The sequence below is a fragment of the Corythoichthys intestinalis genome, chromosome 6 (genome assembly GCF_030265065.1).
Source record: "Corythoichthys intestinalis isolate RoL2023-P3 chromosome 6, ASM3026506v1, whole genome shotgun sequence".
In the NCBI taxonomy this organism is placed as follows: Eukaryota; Metazoa; Chordata; class Actinopteri; order Syngnathiformes; family Syngnathidae; genus Corythoichthys; species Corythoichthys intestinalis.
The window spans coordinates 48,345,863-48,362,476 of NC_080400.1; the positions used below are offsets into that span (position 1 = coordinate 48,345,863).

The window sequence follows — 16,614 nt, forward strand, 5'->3', positions numbered from 1 at the left end:
GATACAAAAAGATTTCCCAAGCTTTAAACATCTCAAGGAGCACTGTGCAAGCCACCATATTGAAATGGAAGGAGCATCAGACCACTGCAAATCTACCAAGACCCGGCCGTCCTTCCAAACTTTCTTCTCAAACAAGGAGAAAACTGATCAGAGATGCAGCCAAGAGGCCCATGATCACTCTGGATGAACTGCAGAGATCTACAGCTGAGGTGGGAGAGTCTGTCCATAGGACAACAATCAGTCGTACACTGCACAAATCTGGCCTTTATGGAAGAGTGGCAAGAAGAAAGCCATTTCTCAAAGATATCCATAAAAAGTCTTGTTTAAAGTTTGCCACAAGCCACCTGGGAGACACACCAAACATGTGGAAGAAGGTGCTCTAGTCAGATGAAACCAAAATTGAACTTTTTGGCCACATTGCAAAACGATATGTTTGGCGTAAAAGCAACACAGCTCATCACCTTGAACACACCATCCCCACTGTCAAACATGGTGGTGGCAGCATCATGGTTTGGGCCTGCTTTTCTTCAGCAGGGACAGGGAAGATGGTTAAAATTGACGGGAAGATGGATGCAGCCAAATACAGGAACATTCTGGAAGAAAACCTGTTGGTATCTGCACAAGACCTGAGACTGGGACGGAGATTTATCTTCCAACAGGACAATGATTCAAAACATAAAGCCAAATCTACAATGGAATGGTTCAAAAATAAATGTATCCAGGTGTTAGAATGGCCAAGTCAAAGTCCAGACCTGAATCCAATCGACAATCTGTGGAAAGAGCTGAAGACTGCTGTTCACAAACACTCTCCATCCAACCTCACTGAGCTCGAGCTGTTTTGCAAGGAAGAATGGGCAAGAATGTCAGTCTCTCGATGTGCAAAACTGATAGAAGCATACCCCAAGCGACTTGCAGCTGTAATTGGAGCAAAAGGTGGCGCTACAAAGTATTACCGCAAGGGGGCCGAATAATATTGCACGCCCCACTTTTTAGTTTTTTATTTGTTAAAAAAGTTTAAATTATCCAATAAATGTTGTTCCACTTCACGATTGTGTCCCACTTGTTGTTGATTCTTGACAAAAAATTAAAATTTTATATCTTTATGTTTGAAGCCTGAAATGTGGCGAAAGGTTGCAAGGTTCAAGGGGGCCGAATACTTTTACAAGGCACTGTAGGGTTTGAATTTTTGAAATCCCCACAGCAGAAACGACAGATCTCCCAGCTTTCAGCGTGAACATAATGCATCCTGCTCCCTCACCCATTTCTGTCTCCGACTTCCTGTCTTTAGTTTGGTCCATTGTTTTTCTTCTTCTGTTTTCATCTTTCCTTCCATCCCTCACTCACATCCTGTATTTTTTTTTCTTCTCTTCACCCTGCCCCTGCTCTGTGTTTGGAGAGTGAGAGCGGGAGATGACAGTTTCCTGCTTTCACAGTTCCCAGAGCTGATGTTGACTTTGCCTTGTTATCTTTTGTCACTGTCTTCCCTGTTTTGGGGCCGGTGGATGAACATGCAAAAACACATACGACTTCCTCTTCCTCCTTCTTATGTCGCACTTGACCCTGGACTTTTGAACCACTCAACCCTTCAAGCCACTCTTAAGTCCGTATAGACAAAAGCTGCTTTCAGTAGTTCCTAGCAGAGTTGTTTTCGTCAACGATGACGATAATGAAAATATTTTGTCAACCAACACTTTTTTCATGACGATGACGTAGGGCTGGGCGATATGGCCTCAAGTACGTATCACGATAAATTGAGCAGATTTACCTCGATAACGATAAATGACGATAAATTCGCCCAAGCGGACTGTTATATAATTTGAAAATTTGAATCAATGCATGGAATACAAATTAACCGTTTCTCGTTAACTTTATTTACCAGCTTTCAATTTAACAATTGCACATGCAGTCTAAACGTTAAGTATTAAAAAAAAAAAATCTTGTAAACAATAAGAATTCTTGTGTGCACATTTATAACAGCTTGTATGACTTGAAAAATGTACAACATTATAAAAATCAATATGACCACTGTGCAAACATGTCATTCTAACACAAATGACTTGCAGCTTTAACAGTACTTTTCATACAACTTATAGGTAATGGCTGCTGTGACATAATTATTCAACACAAGGTTTGTTTTTTTTTCCCGAAACATTTTTTAATACATGCACCCCGCCACAGAGACACAACCAGATTAAAGCTGTATTGCTCTGATTCCAATGAAATATTTAAGGTTTTATGATGGCAGAATAAAGCAAACACATACAGAAAAATAGCTGTGGCCATTAAACTGTCACATTATATATAGGCTTCACTGTAGGATTATACTTTATGCTCAGTGCTTTACCATCATGAAAGCTTTCAGAGAAATCACACAGAGATGCCAAATAACGCGACATAATGATTGCTACATGAAGTCTGTGCCCAGTCCACTCATTAATTTCAGCCATTTCGACAAGTTTACAGCCGCTATCCAACTTTTTCACGTTCATTTGTAGCCGCTGTTAGCCGCTAGCGTTAGCCTGTGGCTTGGCTACCAGAAGAAAGCAATGAAAGCATCCTCTCCTGAAATTGTGAGAACCAGGGAGGATAGCAGGTGAAAGCCCGTCTGGAACCCGCCAAGAGTTTACTTAATGTCGGGTGAAAGTTTGGTGAAGCTAACTTAAGCCCGACTCTATCCCGTTTACTTGTAGCGTTAGCCGCTGGCGTTAGCCTACCGGGCTTCTGTTTGTCTGGCTTCCTGAAAACCACGTGACTCCATACATAAGCACACTGTCTGCTTTCTTAAAGGGGAATGAACATAGTCGAACAACACAGAGTCAAAGCGGGATGAAAAGACTATATTTTCTTGTTTTATCAAATTACCAAATTTGCAGACATGGTCAAAATTACATGGGTCATCGTGAAGAATTTCGGTGACGGTAAATTTTTGGTTTACCGCCCTGCTCTACGATGACGATACAATGACGAGCTAACAATGTGCTTTGGGGGACTAAAACGTAAGAAGACCAATGCCAGAGACGAGACGAAAATGCGCAATGTTTGACATTTATGTGTAGTTAGCCTGCTTCTTAGCAGTGTCTGGTTGTATCACTCGTGACGTGCTGCGCCCACCCCCCGACTCACAAGTGTCGTCTCCTGTCACTCCAGCTTGCGCACACGGTAAGATTGGTTTTCTTATGTTGGCCAGAGATAATATACAATGATGTTTTAGCCTTTAAAGGTCTGTGCTGAGTGATCATCACACACTAAATGTAACTCATAGCATTAGCATAGCATTCGCGTTAGTATTAGGCAAGGCAAATTTATCTGTATAGCACAATTCAACACAAGGCAATTCAAAGTGCTTTACATCACACGAAGATAATAAAATTCACATTAAATTAAAAAAAAGTTAAAACAAAGACAATAATAATAATAATAAAATAATAATAAACAATAAAATATTTCTAGAGCGCTTTTCAAGCCACACAAACAAAACAATCATATATAAAAAAATAAAAATTAAAAAAAAAAGATTAAAAGCACGATAAAGAGACGTAAAGATATAACAGAGCTAGGGATCATGGTGGGTAAGAAAAAGTGAACAGTTATGCTTTGAGTCTGGATTTGAAAAGTGAAAGGGTAGGTATACTGCGAAGATCAGGGGGTAGGGAGTTCCAGAGCTGGGGGGCACAGTGACGAAAAGGTCTGCAACCAAAGGTGGAGAGACTGACACGGGGGACGGAAAGGTGGAGGACAGTGAAAGAGCAAAGTGGACGGGGTGGATTGTTTAAACGGAGTAAATTGCAAAGGTAGGGAGGGGCTAAGCCATGGAGTACTTTGATGGTAATGATGAGGATCTTGTAATTGATTCTTTGTTGACTGAAAGCCAGTGAAGTTGACGGAGGATGTGGGTGATGTAGTGTGTGGCGGGGGTCCGAGTGATGAGGCGTGTTCCTGAGTTCTGGAGGAGCAGCAGCTTTTTGAGGGACTTGTTTGGGAGATCAAAGAGCAGTGAATTACGGTAATTGAGCCGGGAGGTTATCAGGCTACAGACCATGGTGGAAGCGGTATGGCGGGTGAGAGAAGGGAGGAGACGAGAATATTGCGAAGGTGGAAGTAGGCTGATCTGGTTATGCCATTGATATGTGACCGGAAGGGGAGCGTGCTGTCGAGGATGACACCCAGACTCTTATACTGAGTAGAAGGAGAGATCGGTACATTGTTGATGGTAATAGAAAACTTATGGACATGAGAGTGCATGGCCTGTGGTTCCAACTAGGAGCACTTCTGATTTTGAGCTGTTGAGTAGAAGGAAGTTAGAGGAGGACCAAGAGTTAATGTCATATAAGCAGGGGGTGAGGAAGGAAGGTGGAAGGGAGGATGTTGGTTTTGAGGAAATGTAGAGCTGGGTGTCATCGCGTAACAGTGGAAGTGAATGTTGTGTTTGCGAAAGATGGAACTGAGAGGGAGAATGTAAATGATAAAGAGGAGCGGCCCTAGGACAGGACCCTGGGGCACACCAGCGGAGACAGGGAGGGATTTGGATTGATGAGGGCCGAATTTAACAAATTGTGTGCGGTCGGACAGGTAGGAAGTGAACCAGGAAATGGGTGTGTGGGTGATACCAAGGGAGGAGAGACGGTTGAGAAGGATTAAGTGGGAAATGGTGTCGAAGGCGGCAGTGAGATCGAGGATTGATAACAGACCAGAGTCGGTTGCTATGAGGAGGTCGATAGTAATTTTAAGTAAGGCTGTTTCAGTGCGATGGAGAAAAAAACGGATTGAAACAGGTTGTTAATGTCATTGGTAATTAGGTGGTTATGGAGTTGGGATGCAACGTTTTTTTTTTCAAGAATTTTGGAAATGAAAGGTAAATTGGAGATTGGGTGGAGGCAGGCCCGGAGTGACTAATCGGGAGCTTCTGGACGATTCCAGAAGGGCCGGCCGGCCAGATGGGCCGGTCCGCGTTTTATTAAAAAAAAAAAAAAAAATTACACTGTTATCATTTTTTGTTTGGTATTTATTTATGACAGTGTCACTGAGTATAACTTACATTCTGTTACCGCTGTCCCTGTGGGCCGTCTTAAAAAAAAAAAAAAACAGTATTTTTTTTTTTTCCAGACTCATCCTCACGTGTGCAGACGAAAAATACAGCATGCAGCTCCGCCCCCTAATTGTAGTCTGTATTGAGCCAAATTAGCTGCTATCTCGGTGCTCGGATGGATAAAAAGAGCAAGGGTGGCGCTGAAAAATAAGAATTAAAAAGAGAAAAGCACTCGTGAAAGAATCGGCAAAATGCGCGAAAATAGCTAATTTTTTTCATGCAACGACCTTGCTGCCTCAAACTACAGAGGATTACAACGAAAGTGGTAAGGCCAGATGGCGAATAAAATGCAACTTGCACCGTGTGATACGACAATATGTAATTGTGGAAACTTTGGCTTCTTGTAGCACCTCACAAGGGATATGTAGCAGCAAGCATTAGCCATAATGAACACACCACAGGTGCAGAGCTGGAAGGTAGGATTGCCATGTCGTTCAGCGAGTGAACATTAGAATTAATATAATCAATTACGTGGCGTTTTTAAAGTGGAAATGGAAAATGGATAATAGTATCATTAGAAGTTGTTACAATGTGCAATACGTATTCTTTATTTTTCATATTGTTATGTTGCTATGTTTGTTTTATCTATAAGCACTCATTTTGTTAATATTTGATGTTGCAGAAAAGGTCTTATTTATTCATTTATTTTGGGGCTGCCAAAATTATCGCGTTAACGGGCGGTAATTAATTTTTTTAATGAATCACGTTAAAATATTTGACGCAATTAACGCACATGCCCTGCTCAGACAGATTTAAATGACAGTACAATGACATGCCCACTTGTTAATTGTGCTTTATGGAGTTTTGCCGCCCTCCGCTGGCGTTTGGGTGCGACTGATTTTATAGGCTTCAGCACCCATGAGCATTGTGTAAGTAATTATTGACATCAACAATGGCGGGCTACTAGTTTATTTTTTGATTGAAAATTTTACAAATTTTATTAAAACGAAAACATTAAGAGGGGTTTTAATATAAAATTTCTATAACTTGTACTAACATTTATCTTTTAAGAACTACAAGTCTTTCTATCCATGGATCGCTTTAACAGAATGTTAATAATGTTAATGCCATCTTGTTGATTTATTGTTATAATAAACAAATACAGTCCTTATGTACCTTATGTTGAATGTATATATCCATCTTGTGTCTCATCTTTCCATTCCAACAATAATTTACAGAAAAATATGGCATATTTTATAGATGGTTTGAATTGCGATTAATTATGATTAATTTTTAAGCTGTAATTAACTCGATCAAAAATTTTAATCATTTGACAGGCCTAATTTATTTTTCAAATGTATCATTTAATATAGTTTTTTTTTTAATCCATTTTTAAATTTGTTCAAAATATGTTGTGTTGCACTTGTTAAAATAAAGCCACCTTGTTAAACAACCATGACCTGCACTGAATTGGAATACACAGAATTACAGTACACGGCTTTAGAGAACACTGAACTTAACACGTGTATGCATAATGACATCATTTTAAATGAGTGGGCCGGTCTGAGGCATGAAATTCCAGGGCCGAAAATGAGTCCCACTCCGGCCCTGGGTGGAGGTTATTGAAATTGGTGGGATCCAGGTTGGGTTACTTTAGAATTGGTGTGATGGAAGCGGTTTTGAGAGATGGAGGAACTGTATCGGATATGAGTGAGGAGTGAATGATGTTGGTGATGAGGGGGACAATTGAGGGAAGACAGATTTTGATGAGGGCAGTGGGAAGAGGATCAAGATGACAGGTAGTGGGTTTGGATTTGGTGATGATGTCACAGATAGCCTGGATTGAAGGAAAGGTAAATCCGGAGAGGGGGCTGATGAGAGGAACATGAAAGGGAGTAGGGTCAGTCCCAGAATCTGCAGCACCTTGGTGAGTCTGGGATTGGTGAATGTCAGTAATTTTGTGGAGAAAAATGTCAGGATTGCTTCACAAACATTAGCAGAGCACATAAGGCGAGGGAGTGGATTGGGGGGGCTTAATGATTTTGGTTCGGAGTGAGTACAGGTTTTTAGAGTTGTGTTGATTATGTGTAATGAGACAGGAATAGTGAGTTGATTTAGCTGCGTTGATTTGGTCCTTGTATAAAGTGAGTTAATAACTGTACAATAGAAAGAGGAAATGAAATTATACATAAAAATAGCATTTAAAACAGAATAAAAAAAACTAATAATAACTGAAATCAGAAATGGAAATGAAGCAGAAAACCAATAGAAAGCAAATAGCTTGAAATTTGAAAAATATCGACAGTTATGGATATGCTGTGATAAACAAAGGATTTTTAGCCCTGATTTAAAGGAGCTAAAAGTTTCAGCACACTTCAGACCTTGAGGTAATTTGTTCCAGAGGTGAGGAACATAATAACTAAATGCTGCCTGACCCTGCTTGGTTCTTGTTTTTGGAACATACAGGAGACAGGTTCCAGACGACCTTAGGGGTCTAGATGTTTCATAGGGACAAACAACAAATCAAGCATGTATTTTCGTCCAAGGCCATTAAGTGTTTTGTAGATAAGCAGTATTTTTTTATTTAGGCAAGACAAGGCAAGGCAAATTTATTTATATAGCACAATTCAACACAAGGCAATTCAAAGTGCTTTACATCACATGAAGACCATAAAAATCACATTTAAATCAACACAACGTAAAAACCAAGACAAATGATCGCATTTAATCACAGAATAAAAATAAATAAATAAAAATAAAACAAAAATAAAAATAAAGCAAAAACTACTACTACTAATAATCATTGAAATCAGCAATGGAGATAAGCACAAGAGGAATAGAAGGCAGGTAGGTTGAAATATATAGACAGTTATGGATATGCAGTGCCAAACAAAAGCGTTTTTAGCCCTGATTTAAAGGAGCTAACAGTTTGAGCATACTTCAGACGTTCGGGTAACTTGTTCCAGAGGTGAGGAGCATAATAACTAAATGCTGCCTCACCCTGCTTGGTTCTTGTTCTTGGAACATGCAGAAGACCCGTTCCAGACGACCTTAGGGGTCTAGATGTCTCATAGGAATCTAACAAGTCAAGCATGTATTTTGGTCCAAGGCCATTAAGTGTTTTGTAGACGAGCAGTAGTATTTTATAGTCTATCCTTTGACTCACTGGAAGCCAGTGTAGCGATTTCAAAACCGGTGTAATGTGGTCCAGCTTCCTTGTATTTGTGAGGACTCTGGCTGCAGCATTCTGTACTAGCTGCAGCTTCCTGACTGATTTTTTTATCAAGACCTGTAAATATACCGTTGCAGTAGTCCAATCTGCTGAAAATTAATGCATGCATAAGTTTTTCCATGTCTTGTTGAGTCAGAAGCCCCTCAATTCTGGTTATATTTTTTAGGTGGTAATAAGCAGATTTAGTGACGGACTTTAGATGGCTATCAAATTTTAGATCTGAGTCAATAATTACGCCAAGGTTTCTGACTTGATTTGTAGCTGTTAGTGACATTGTGCTAAGTTGGCTGCTTATCTTTGACCTTTCCTTTTTTGGCCCAAAAATGATCACCTCTGTCTTCTCTACATTTAACTGGAGAAAATTCTGGCACATCCATTCATTGATTTGACGAATGCATTTACTCAGGGAGACTAAGGGACTATAATCATGTGGGGACACAGAAATGTACAGTTGTGTGTCATCTGCATAGGCGTGATAGGAGATGTCATACTGTTCCATTATCTGAGCTAACGGAAGCATATAGATGTTAAATAAGAGTGGTCCAAGAATTGACCCTTGAGGGACTCCACACGTGAATTTGGTTCGTTCTGACTGATAGTTTCCAATTGACACAAAGAAATCTCTATCATGTAAATAGGATGTGAACCACTGAAGAATAGTGTCAGTAAGCCCTACCCACTGTTCCAATCTGCTGAGTAGTATGTTGTGATCAACCGTTTCAAATGCGGCGCTGAGATCCAATAGTAGCAGAACAGATGATTTGCCGACGAATATCATTTAGGACTTTGATAAGCACGGTCTCGGTGCTGTGTTGTGGCCGAAATCCAGACTGAAATGAGTTAAAAAGATTGTTTTGCATCATAAAAGTCTGGATCTGTTCAAACACAACCCTTTCGATAATTTTCCCCAGGAATGTCAGATTTGATATTGGCCTGTAATTACTAATGGTTGAGGCATCCAGATTAGTTTTTTTTAGGAGAAGTTTTATTACTGCAGTTTTTAAAGTCTGAGGAAGCTCTCCTGTTTAGTCTTTCCTTTGACTCACTGGAAGCCAGTGTAACGATTTCAAAACTGGTGTAATGTGGTCCAGTTTCCTTGTACAGTATTTGTAAGGACTCTGGCAGCAGCATTCTGTACTAGCTGCAGCTTCCTGACAGATTTTTTATCAAGACCTGTAACTATACCGTTGCAATAGTCCAACTTACTGAAATGAATGCATGTGTAAGTTTTTCCATATCTTGTTGAGTCAGAATCCCCTTAATTCTGGCTATATTTTTTAGGTGGTAATAACCAGATTTAGTGACTGACTTTAGATGGCTATAAAATTTTAGGTCTGAGTCAATAATTATGCAAAGATTTCTGACTTAATTTGTAGCTGTAAGTGACATTGTGCTAACGTCTGTGCTTATCTTTGACCTTTCCTTTTTTGGCCCAAAAATGATCACTTCTGTGTTCTCCAGATTTAGCTGGAGAAAATTCTGGCACATCCATTCATTGATTTGATGAATGCATTTACTCAGGGAGACTAAGGGACGATAATCATGTGGGGACACAGATATGTAGAGTTGTGTATCGTCTGCATAGGTGTAATAGGAGATGTAATACTGTTCCATGATCTGAGCTAGGGGAAGCATATAGATGTTAAATAAGAGTGGTCCAAGAATGGACCCTTGAGGGACCCCACATGTGAATTTGATTTGTTTGACTGAAGGTTTTGGATTGACACAAAGAAATACCTATCATAAATAAAATGTGAACCATTGAAGAACAGAGTCAGTGAGCCTTACCCACTGTTCCAGTCTGCTGAGTAGTATGTTGTGATAAAACGTGTTGAAGGAATTCGGCCCCCCCGGCCAAGCCGCGGAAACTGCGACAGCCGAACCAAATAGTGTTCCGCTGGCACCGCTCCCGCAAATTGGCCGGGAGGGGCCAAAATCCTGCACGTTCACTCCGGTGTTAACCCTTTGTACTGACTCCATTTTGAACGGTTTAAAGGAAGCTCACAGAAAACAGGTTGACAATTTATTCGTCAACAATGGTCAAAAACAGGGCAAAACAGATGACGGAGAGACAATGCTGGATCCAGGGTCAGCAAAACAATGGCTACATAAAAATGTCCCCGAGAAGCGACAGTTGTTATCTAAATGTTCAGTCTTTTGAAAGCTGCGGTGGAGTGGGCCGGGCAAAAGCGTGCTTAGGTGTTGTCATGGCATCCTCCCTCTGTGGCAGGTTTTGGCGTTCAAGTTCGTGCGTCGTCCTTCGTGGCTGGGACGTGGTTGCCACGGCTACCGACGCATGTCTTGACGTCCAAGGCGCCGCACTATCAACATGTTGTCCCGGCAGAGCGGGAGCATTCTGACCCCATCGAAGAGTTGTTGACGTCTTCTTCTTACCTTATCAGGCGAGGGCTGATAAGTTGGTCCCCTTTACTGTGTCAAAGGGCACGGAGTGAAGTCTGCCTAAACTATGGTTAAATGCTTTACTATAATGAATGTGTTAGACTAATGCAAACAAAAATATGGTGTGTGCGAGAAAGGTAACTATACCCTTCATTGTCAAGTGCGAATATTAAGCTAATGCTTGCGGCGAGCGTCCTCTTACTGTAAACTCTTGGAGATCTTTTGTTTTACATGCAGTTTGTAGCGCCCAGGTGGGTATATTTCATTGAAAATAATGTACTGTTCCTGCTGAGTTTGTATTATAACAAAGTTGGCGTTCTTGTAGGTAGATGCTACAATAAATGCTTATCGGTCAATGTTCATTCGATAGTGTTGGAAACTTTTATCTATTTATTTTTGTAGTAAAATATTTTAACTTTACAGACAAAAACATTTTTAGTACACGTCGACTATAACTAGACCAAATTAGTCTTGAGTTTTCGTCAACAAAAACTAGACAGACAAACACAAAAAAACTAGACAAAGACAAACACATTTTGAGATAACTAAAAAATGACTAAGATTATTATCGTCCAAAAGACTAAGACTAATACGAAAATTTAAAGGGCTGCCAAAAACAACATTGGTTCCTAGAACCTTTTGGGGCACGATGACGTCATTCTCCCATTGCACTTATATAGTTCGTCTGCTACATGAGAGGTTCTCAAAAGTGTGGTACAAGTACCACCATTAGTATGTTTGTTCCTTCTTGTGGACACAAAAGACTGACTGAAATTAAATGTTCAAATGATCTTTTTGTAATTCTCAACAGTGCATTCATCAAGTACTGGTCTGTTGGATTTAAACTACAAACGATTTACAGTTAGTTTTAGAACGATTTCTAATTTTTAGAAAGAACTTTTACGAGTAAGACCATGAACTCTTATCTAATAGACTGCCAATTAATTAAAAAATATATTTTTTTAAAACAATACTATCTGTTCAGATCAGAGATTCAAATGAAGCAGACAAAAGGCTTAACCTTTTTTTAGTGGCTTTGATGAGCACAATTCAAACAATGAACTTTGTTAGTTTGTGAGTCAACTCAGTGTTAACTGTTTAACCTGCCCAACATCCATATTTGTGTTTTTGTAATTATTCACCCTGCCCAGGATGCCTCAAAGGAAGCCTCGCTCCCCCTCCAGCGTATCCTCCACTCCCTCCAAGAAGCAGCAGTCCACCACCTGCAGCTACGATGAGCAGCTACGCATCGCCATGGAAATGTCAGCTCGAGAGCAGCAGCAAGCGGAGCTCCGGCGACGGAAAGAGGAGGAAGAACTGCTGCACATCATCCAGCTGTCACTCATGGAGAAGTGAGCTGGCCAATGGGCCAATCAAATGTTTAAAACATAGAAAGCACACTTTTGAATTGAATGGAGATTTGTGCCCTCCGTGATGATGTCTGAATGATTGACACCAGTGTTCTCTCCGCATGACACTTTACACCAGTGCCAGTTTACAACCAACAATACAGTACGTTTAGAAGGCCCAAATCAGCTGGTGGAAGTGACATGTGAATGTTGAACCCATAATAATAATAATAATAATAATAAAAGTTGCTCAGTTGCAGTTAGTTGTATGTTTTTTTTAACTTGCACAAAATCCAAATGTACTGTATTTACACTGTGGTTGGCTCACATATGTGACTGTGACTGATGTACAGTAGATGTGTGGCAAGCTGGAGCACGAACATGATTTCACAATGATATTCAATTACTGTACTGCAACCTAATGGGAGTCGATATCGTACCTTCAGACAGACCTGTGACTGACATGGCGACCCATCCAGCACATTCCACTGCCTTTTCGCTCAGTCAACAAAAGGAAAGGATGGATTGAAGACTGAATTGGCTATTGGCTCTCATTCGAAGTGTACCCACAATCTACTGATACTAAGCATCGTGAACATCTTTTCCTCCAAAATGCTATTAAAGTGTTTCTGAATGTATATAGTAACTAAAATGCCATACACTCAGTTTTGATACAGATCCTTTACTTTTAAGTTGGACTTTTCTCACCAATAGCAGCACAACTTGAGAAAACTCCTCTTACAACATTTGAATTCACTCGTATTCTTGTTGGTTTGATGAGAAAGACTGTTTTTGATCACCTCAAATGATTTTTATGGGGTTGCTAGCTAAATAAAAAGTGTTTTAATAAATGTCTCATTATTGTGCGTTTTATTTCATTCCATTTAATTTCTAAAGTTGCAGTTCGTTCCACTGTGAATGATCCATGTTAACACTTAACATTGATCCCAGTCAAAATGGATCGGACATCTCGCTCTGTCGATGACACTGAAATATGAGCATTCAATGCCAGTTCTCCCAATTTAAAAGAATTAGATTACTGTAATTTTCAGACTATAAGCCGCTACTTTTTTCCCTCATTTTGAATCCTGCGGTTTATAGTCCAGTGTGGCTTATTTGTTGATTTATTAGGTCATAAGACTGCCATTAGACCGTCATAATTTTGACATGACACTATCATGGGAATTGATATTATGAATTAAGTCACGAACTCCATTTATATTCTGCTCAGATCTTTACATTCCTTTCAGAAGTGAGATAATTTGCTGGATGACACAAAATGACATCTGTCATAAGCATTCATTAATGCTCATGGCAGTGTCATATCATAATTATGATGGTCTTATGGCAGTCTTTTGGCGCCAATGTCAAATAAAGTGTTACCAAACACCATAACTAGCAATTAATGAAACAAATGGAACAGTAACTGAAGATAAAGTTAGAACAGAACATGATATTTGATTGTTTACATCTGTAGTGCTGCAATGCATATTAGGAGGCATGTTGGGCGACAACAGTGTTGACAGCAGGTGGCAGCAGAGGTTGACGGCCTCCCCCAAGGGAGCAGTGATGGCCAAATGAAGCTTCTTGAAGCAATGAAGCTTTGCAGCCATTTGGTTCAAAGCTTCATGGTGGTTCACCTGATCTTATTATGCCGCTGTTGAATATAGTGTTACCGGTTAAAATCTTTTGGTGTAAATAGCCCATAATACAGTGAGAACAGCTGTGGCTTATGGTCCAGTGCAGCTATCTACGAACAAATGCTGTTTTCGTGTCAAATTTGGTGGGTCGCGGCTTATGGTCAGGTGCGCCTTCCAGTCTGAAAATTACCATAATCGGAACACAAGCATTTCATGTGTTGGAGAATACATTTTAGGAGATGTAAAACATTCAAAAACTACGGTATATTAAATGCTAAAATCAATAAGTCAACTTTAGTGTGTTGTTTGGGGCCATAATAAGAGTATTTCTGTTTTTATTTATTTTAATTTTCTTTTTTTTTATCGTTTTGACAATTTAAGATATTGTAAATTTGAAATAAACAAAAATAATATATATAAAAAATATATATATAATAAAGATGAATTATACACAGTTGAAGCCAAAGGTTTACATACACTGTACAAAAACAAATTTTGGGGCTCTAAATCTCACCTGTATCTGGTCTGTCAGTATTACTGAAATTATTTGCTTCTGTTAAATGCCACAATAATGACAGATTTTTTTCAGAAGATTTTATATTATTTTCTTTTAGGTAATACACAAAAAGCACTAAGCATGTCTAATGCTGCATTCGAGGATGGTGGGAAGTCAGGGATTTCCAACCTCCGACCAGGAAAAATAGAATTGGAACGCCACTCAAACTGGGAGGTCCTATTCACAAAGTCAGGGGGAAAAGTTCCCAGACTTCACGAGTTGCTGACTCACTCAGAAAACGGCGCTGCCATCTGTCGAAAAGCTGACTGTCAATGGTAAAACATAAATTACACAATTCTAGACATATATTTATCTGTATCTATTTATTATTACATTAATTTAACTATTCAACACAACTACCCATAACACTATATGATTTTTAGTGACTATCTCTTTGCATAAAGTTATCCGATGATTTTTACAATCGATATTGCTTTATTTATATAAATAAGGCAAATTATGCAAATATATTTAACTGCAGGTTTGCTGGAGGTCCCAAAAAAAAATAATTGTCACGATCAGCCATCTTTGCTGTTTACATTCGCTTGGAACGCTCTGAGGTCGCAACTGGTACCATATGAGTGGGATAAGTCCGACTTCCCACGTTCTTCGAATGCAGCATAAAGTTTACATGCAGTTTACATGGTAAATCCAGATGATGAGGTCATTGCTTTAGAAGCTCCTGATAGGTTAAGTGACAACATGCGAGGTAATTGAATGATGTTAATTCTATTTAAAAACATGAAAGTTTGGCCTACATGACCCCAAAAAGGTCTTTTTTTTCTTAATTAACAAAAAATAGTTGCCCTATACCAGCCATGTCCAAATGCGGCCCGTGGTCAAATTTTACCGGCCCCCAGCCTCTGTCATAAAATCAATAACATCTGGCCCGCACACAGACTTAATAAATTGGTCAGCAGTACTGCAACCAGCATATGAAGTAGCTTACACACGAAATGCTGCTCCTCATTTACCCACTAAAAGGCAGCAGCCCTTTAACCCTTTATTGCCAAATGTATCACATTTGATACACCTAAAATTTCATGATTTTCAGACTAATTTAGAATTTTGACATTTCTTCTTGGGAAAAAAAAAAATGATGGATGCAAGTCAACACAAGTACCATAAGAAAAAAAACATGATTTATCATGGGTTATAGATATTAGAGCGTTTATTACACATATTCATTTTGACTTTACAAATAATACTTTCACAAATTAAAAAAAAAAGGTTTCATTAGGACCTTATTTTTCAAATTTTGGGATTCTCTTATAATTGCTTCATGTTGCAGGTATTTAAGGGGTAAGCAACATTACTCCGTGTGACCCTCTACTTCCAATTTTCTAAAATGGCGACAATTGACAAAAAAAAGTTGACTGTGACAGCCGACGCTTCAAGGATAGGTGGAATTTGGACTATTTCTTCACTAAAATACGCAACAACTGTGTCTTGCCTCATTTGCAAAGAGACAGTCGTTGTTTTTAAAGATTTCAATGTGAGGCGATATTACCAAACAAGACAAGCTGACATATACGACAAGATTACAGGGAAGATACGCAGCGAGAAATTGAAGCAACTTGAAGCTAGATTAATTTCACAGCAGTAGTATTTCGCAAGAGCCAGAGTCGAAAGAGAACGCTGCAAAGGCTAGTTGCGAGATTGTTAAAATTATTCATTAAAAAAATAATAAAGCAAGTGTGACACTGAATGGCTTGCTAAATTTTGCTTACGTATATTGTTCTGCATAAAGGACATCAGCCAAGGTCGACCCCCCACCTTTTTACCATGCCAAATCTGGCCCCCTTTGCAAAACGTTTGGACACCCCTGCCCTATACAGTAGCTAACAGTGTGAGCAACATCAAGTTTATCCTTGAGCTGCAGCCGTGTGATCAGTAATTTGTGCAGATCTGTCTGAATTAAAGGGAAAATCACTCAGCCCCCAAAGATGCCTCGCAGGCGTGGGAGAAATCCTGCAAATTTCTGCTCAACTTGGGAGACGTAACGAATAGTAAATTAACGTCCTTTTATCCACTTTGTTCAGTATTACTGATGTAGATTTGATTGTCCAAATGTAATTAAGCACTTGCAGATGCTCTTCGGGCCCTCAACATCAGATGCTGCAATTACAGAAAATACCAAAAAGAGCTTGTGCTTTTTTATTTTTAATCTCCTTTATTATGAGGTACTTTAATGTCACCCTCTCCTGGTTAAATAATTGAGAGAGTCAGAGCGAGAAGGGCCCTGGTGGCCTCTAGCAGTTTAATTACCCCCATAAAGCAATAGGTAAAATGTCAGCACTGACAGACTCCCCACTGAGATGTGGCACATTTCCAGTCAATCACACAAGCTCCTCTACAGACGATTAGGGGTTATTCTACAACTATTCAAATTTAATATAATGGAGGTTGTA

General features: G+C 39.5%; 1 protein-coding gene across 2 annotated transcripts in view; it reads left to right on the forward strand.

Annotated features, from left to right (window-relative positions):
* Positions 1–13,042, forward strand: part of ankrd13b (ankyrin repeat domain 13B) — an 89,660-nt gene extending 76,618 nt beyond the window's left edge. Inside the window, exons 15-16 of one of the 2 annotated variants that reach the window (XM_057839566.1) lie at positions 11,810–12,010; positions 12,454–13,042. In XM_057839566.1, the coding sequence (XP_057695549.1) occupies positions 11,810–12,010; positions 12,454–12,469 (217 nt within the window). In that variant the 3' untranslated portion in view covers positions 12,470–13,042. Of the gene's footprint in view, positions 1–11,809 lie in introns of both variants that reach the window. The other variant, XM_057839567.1, reaches the window with a different exon arrangement.
* The last annotated feature ends 3,572 nt before the right edge of the window (positions 13,043–16,614 follow it).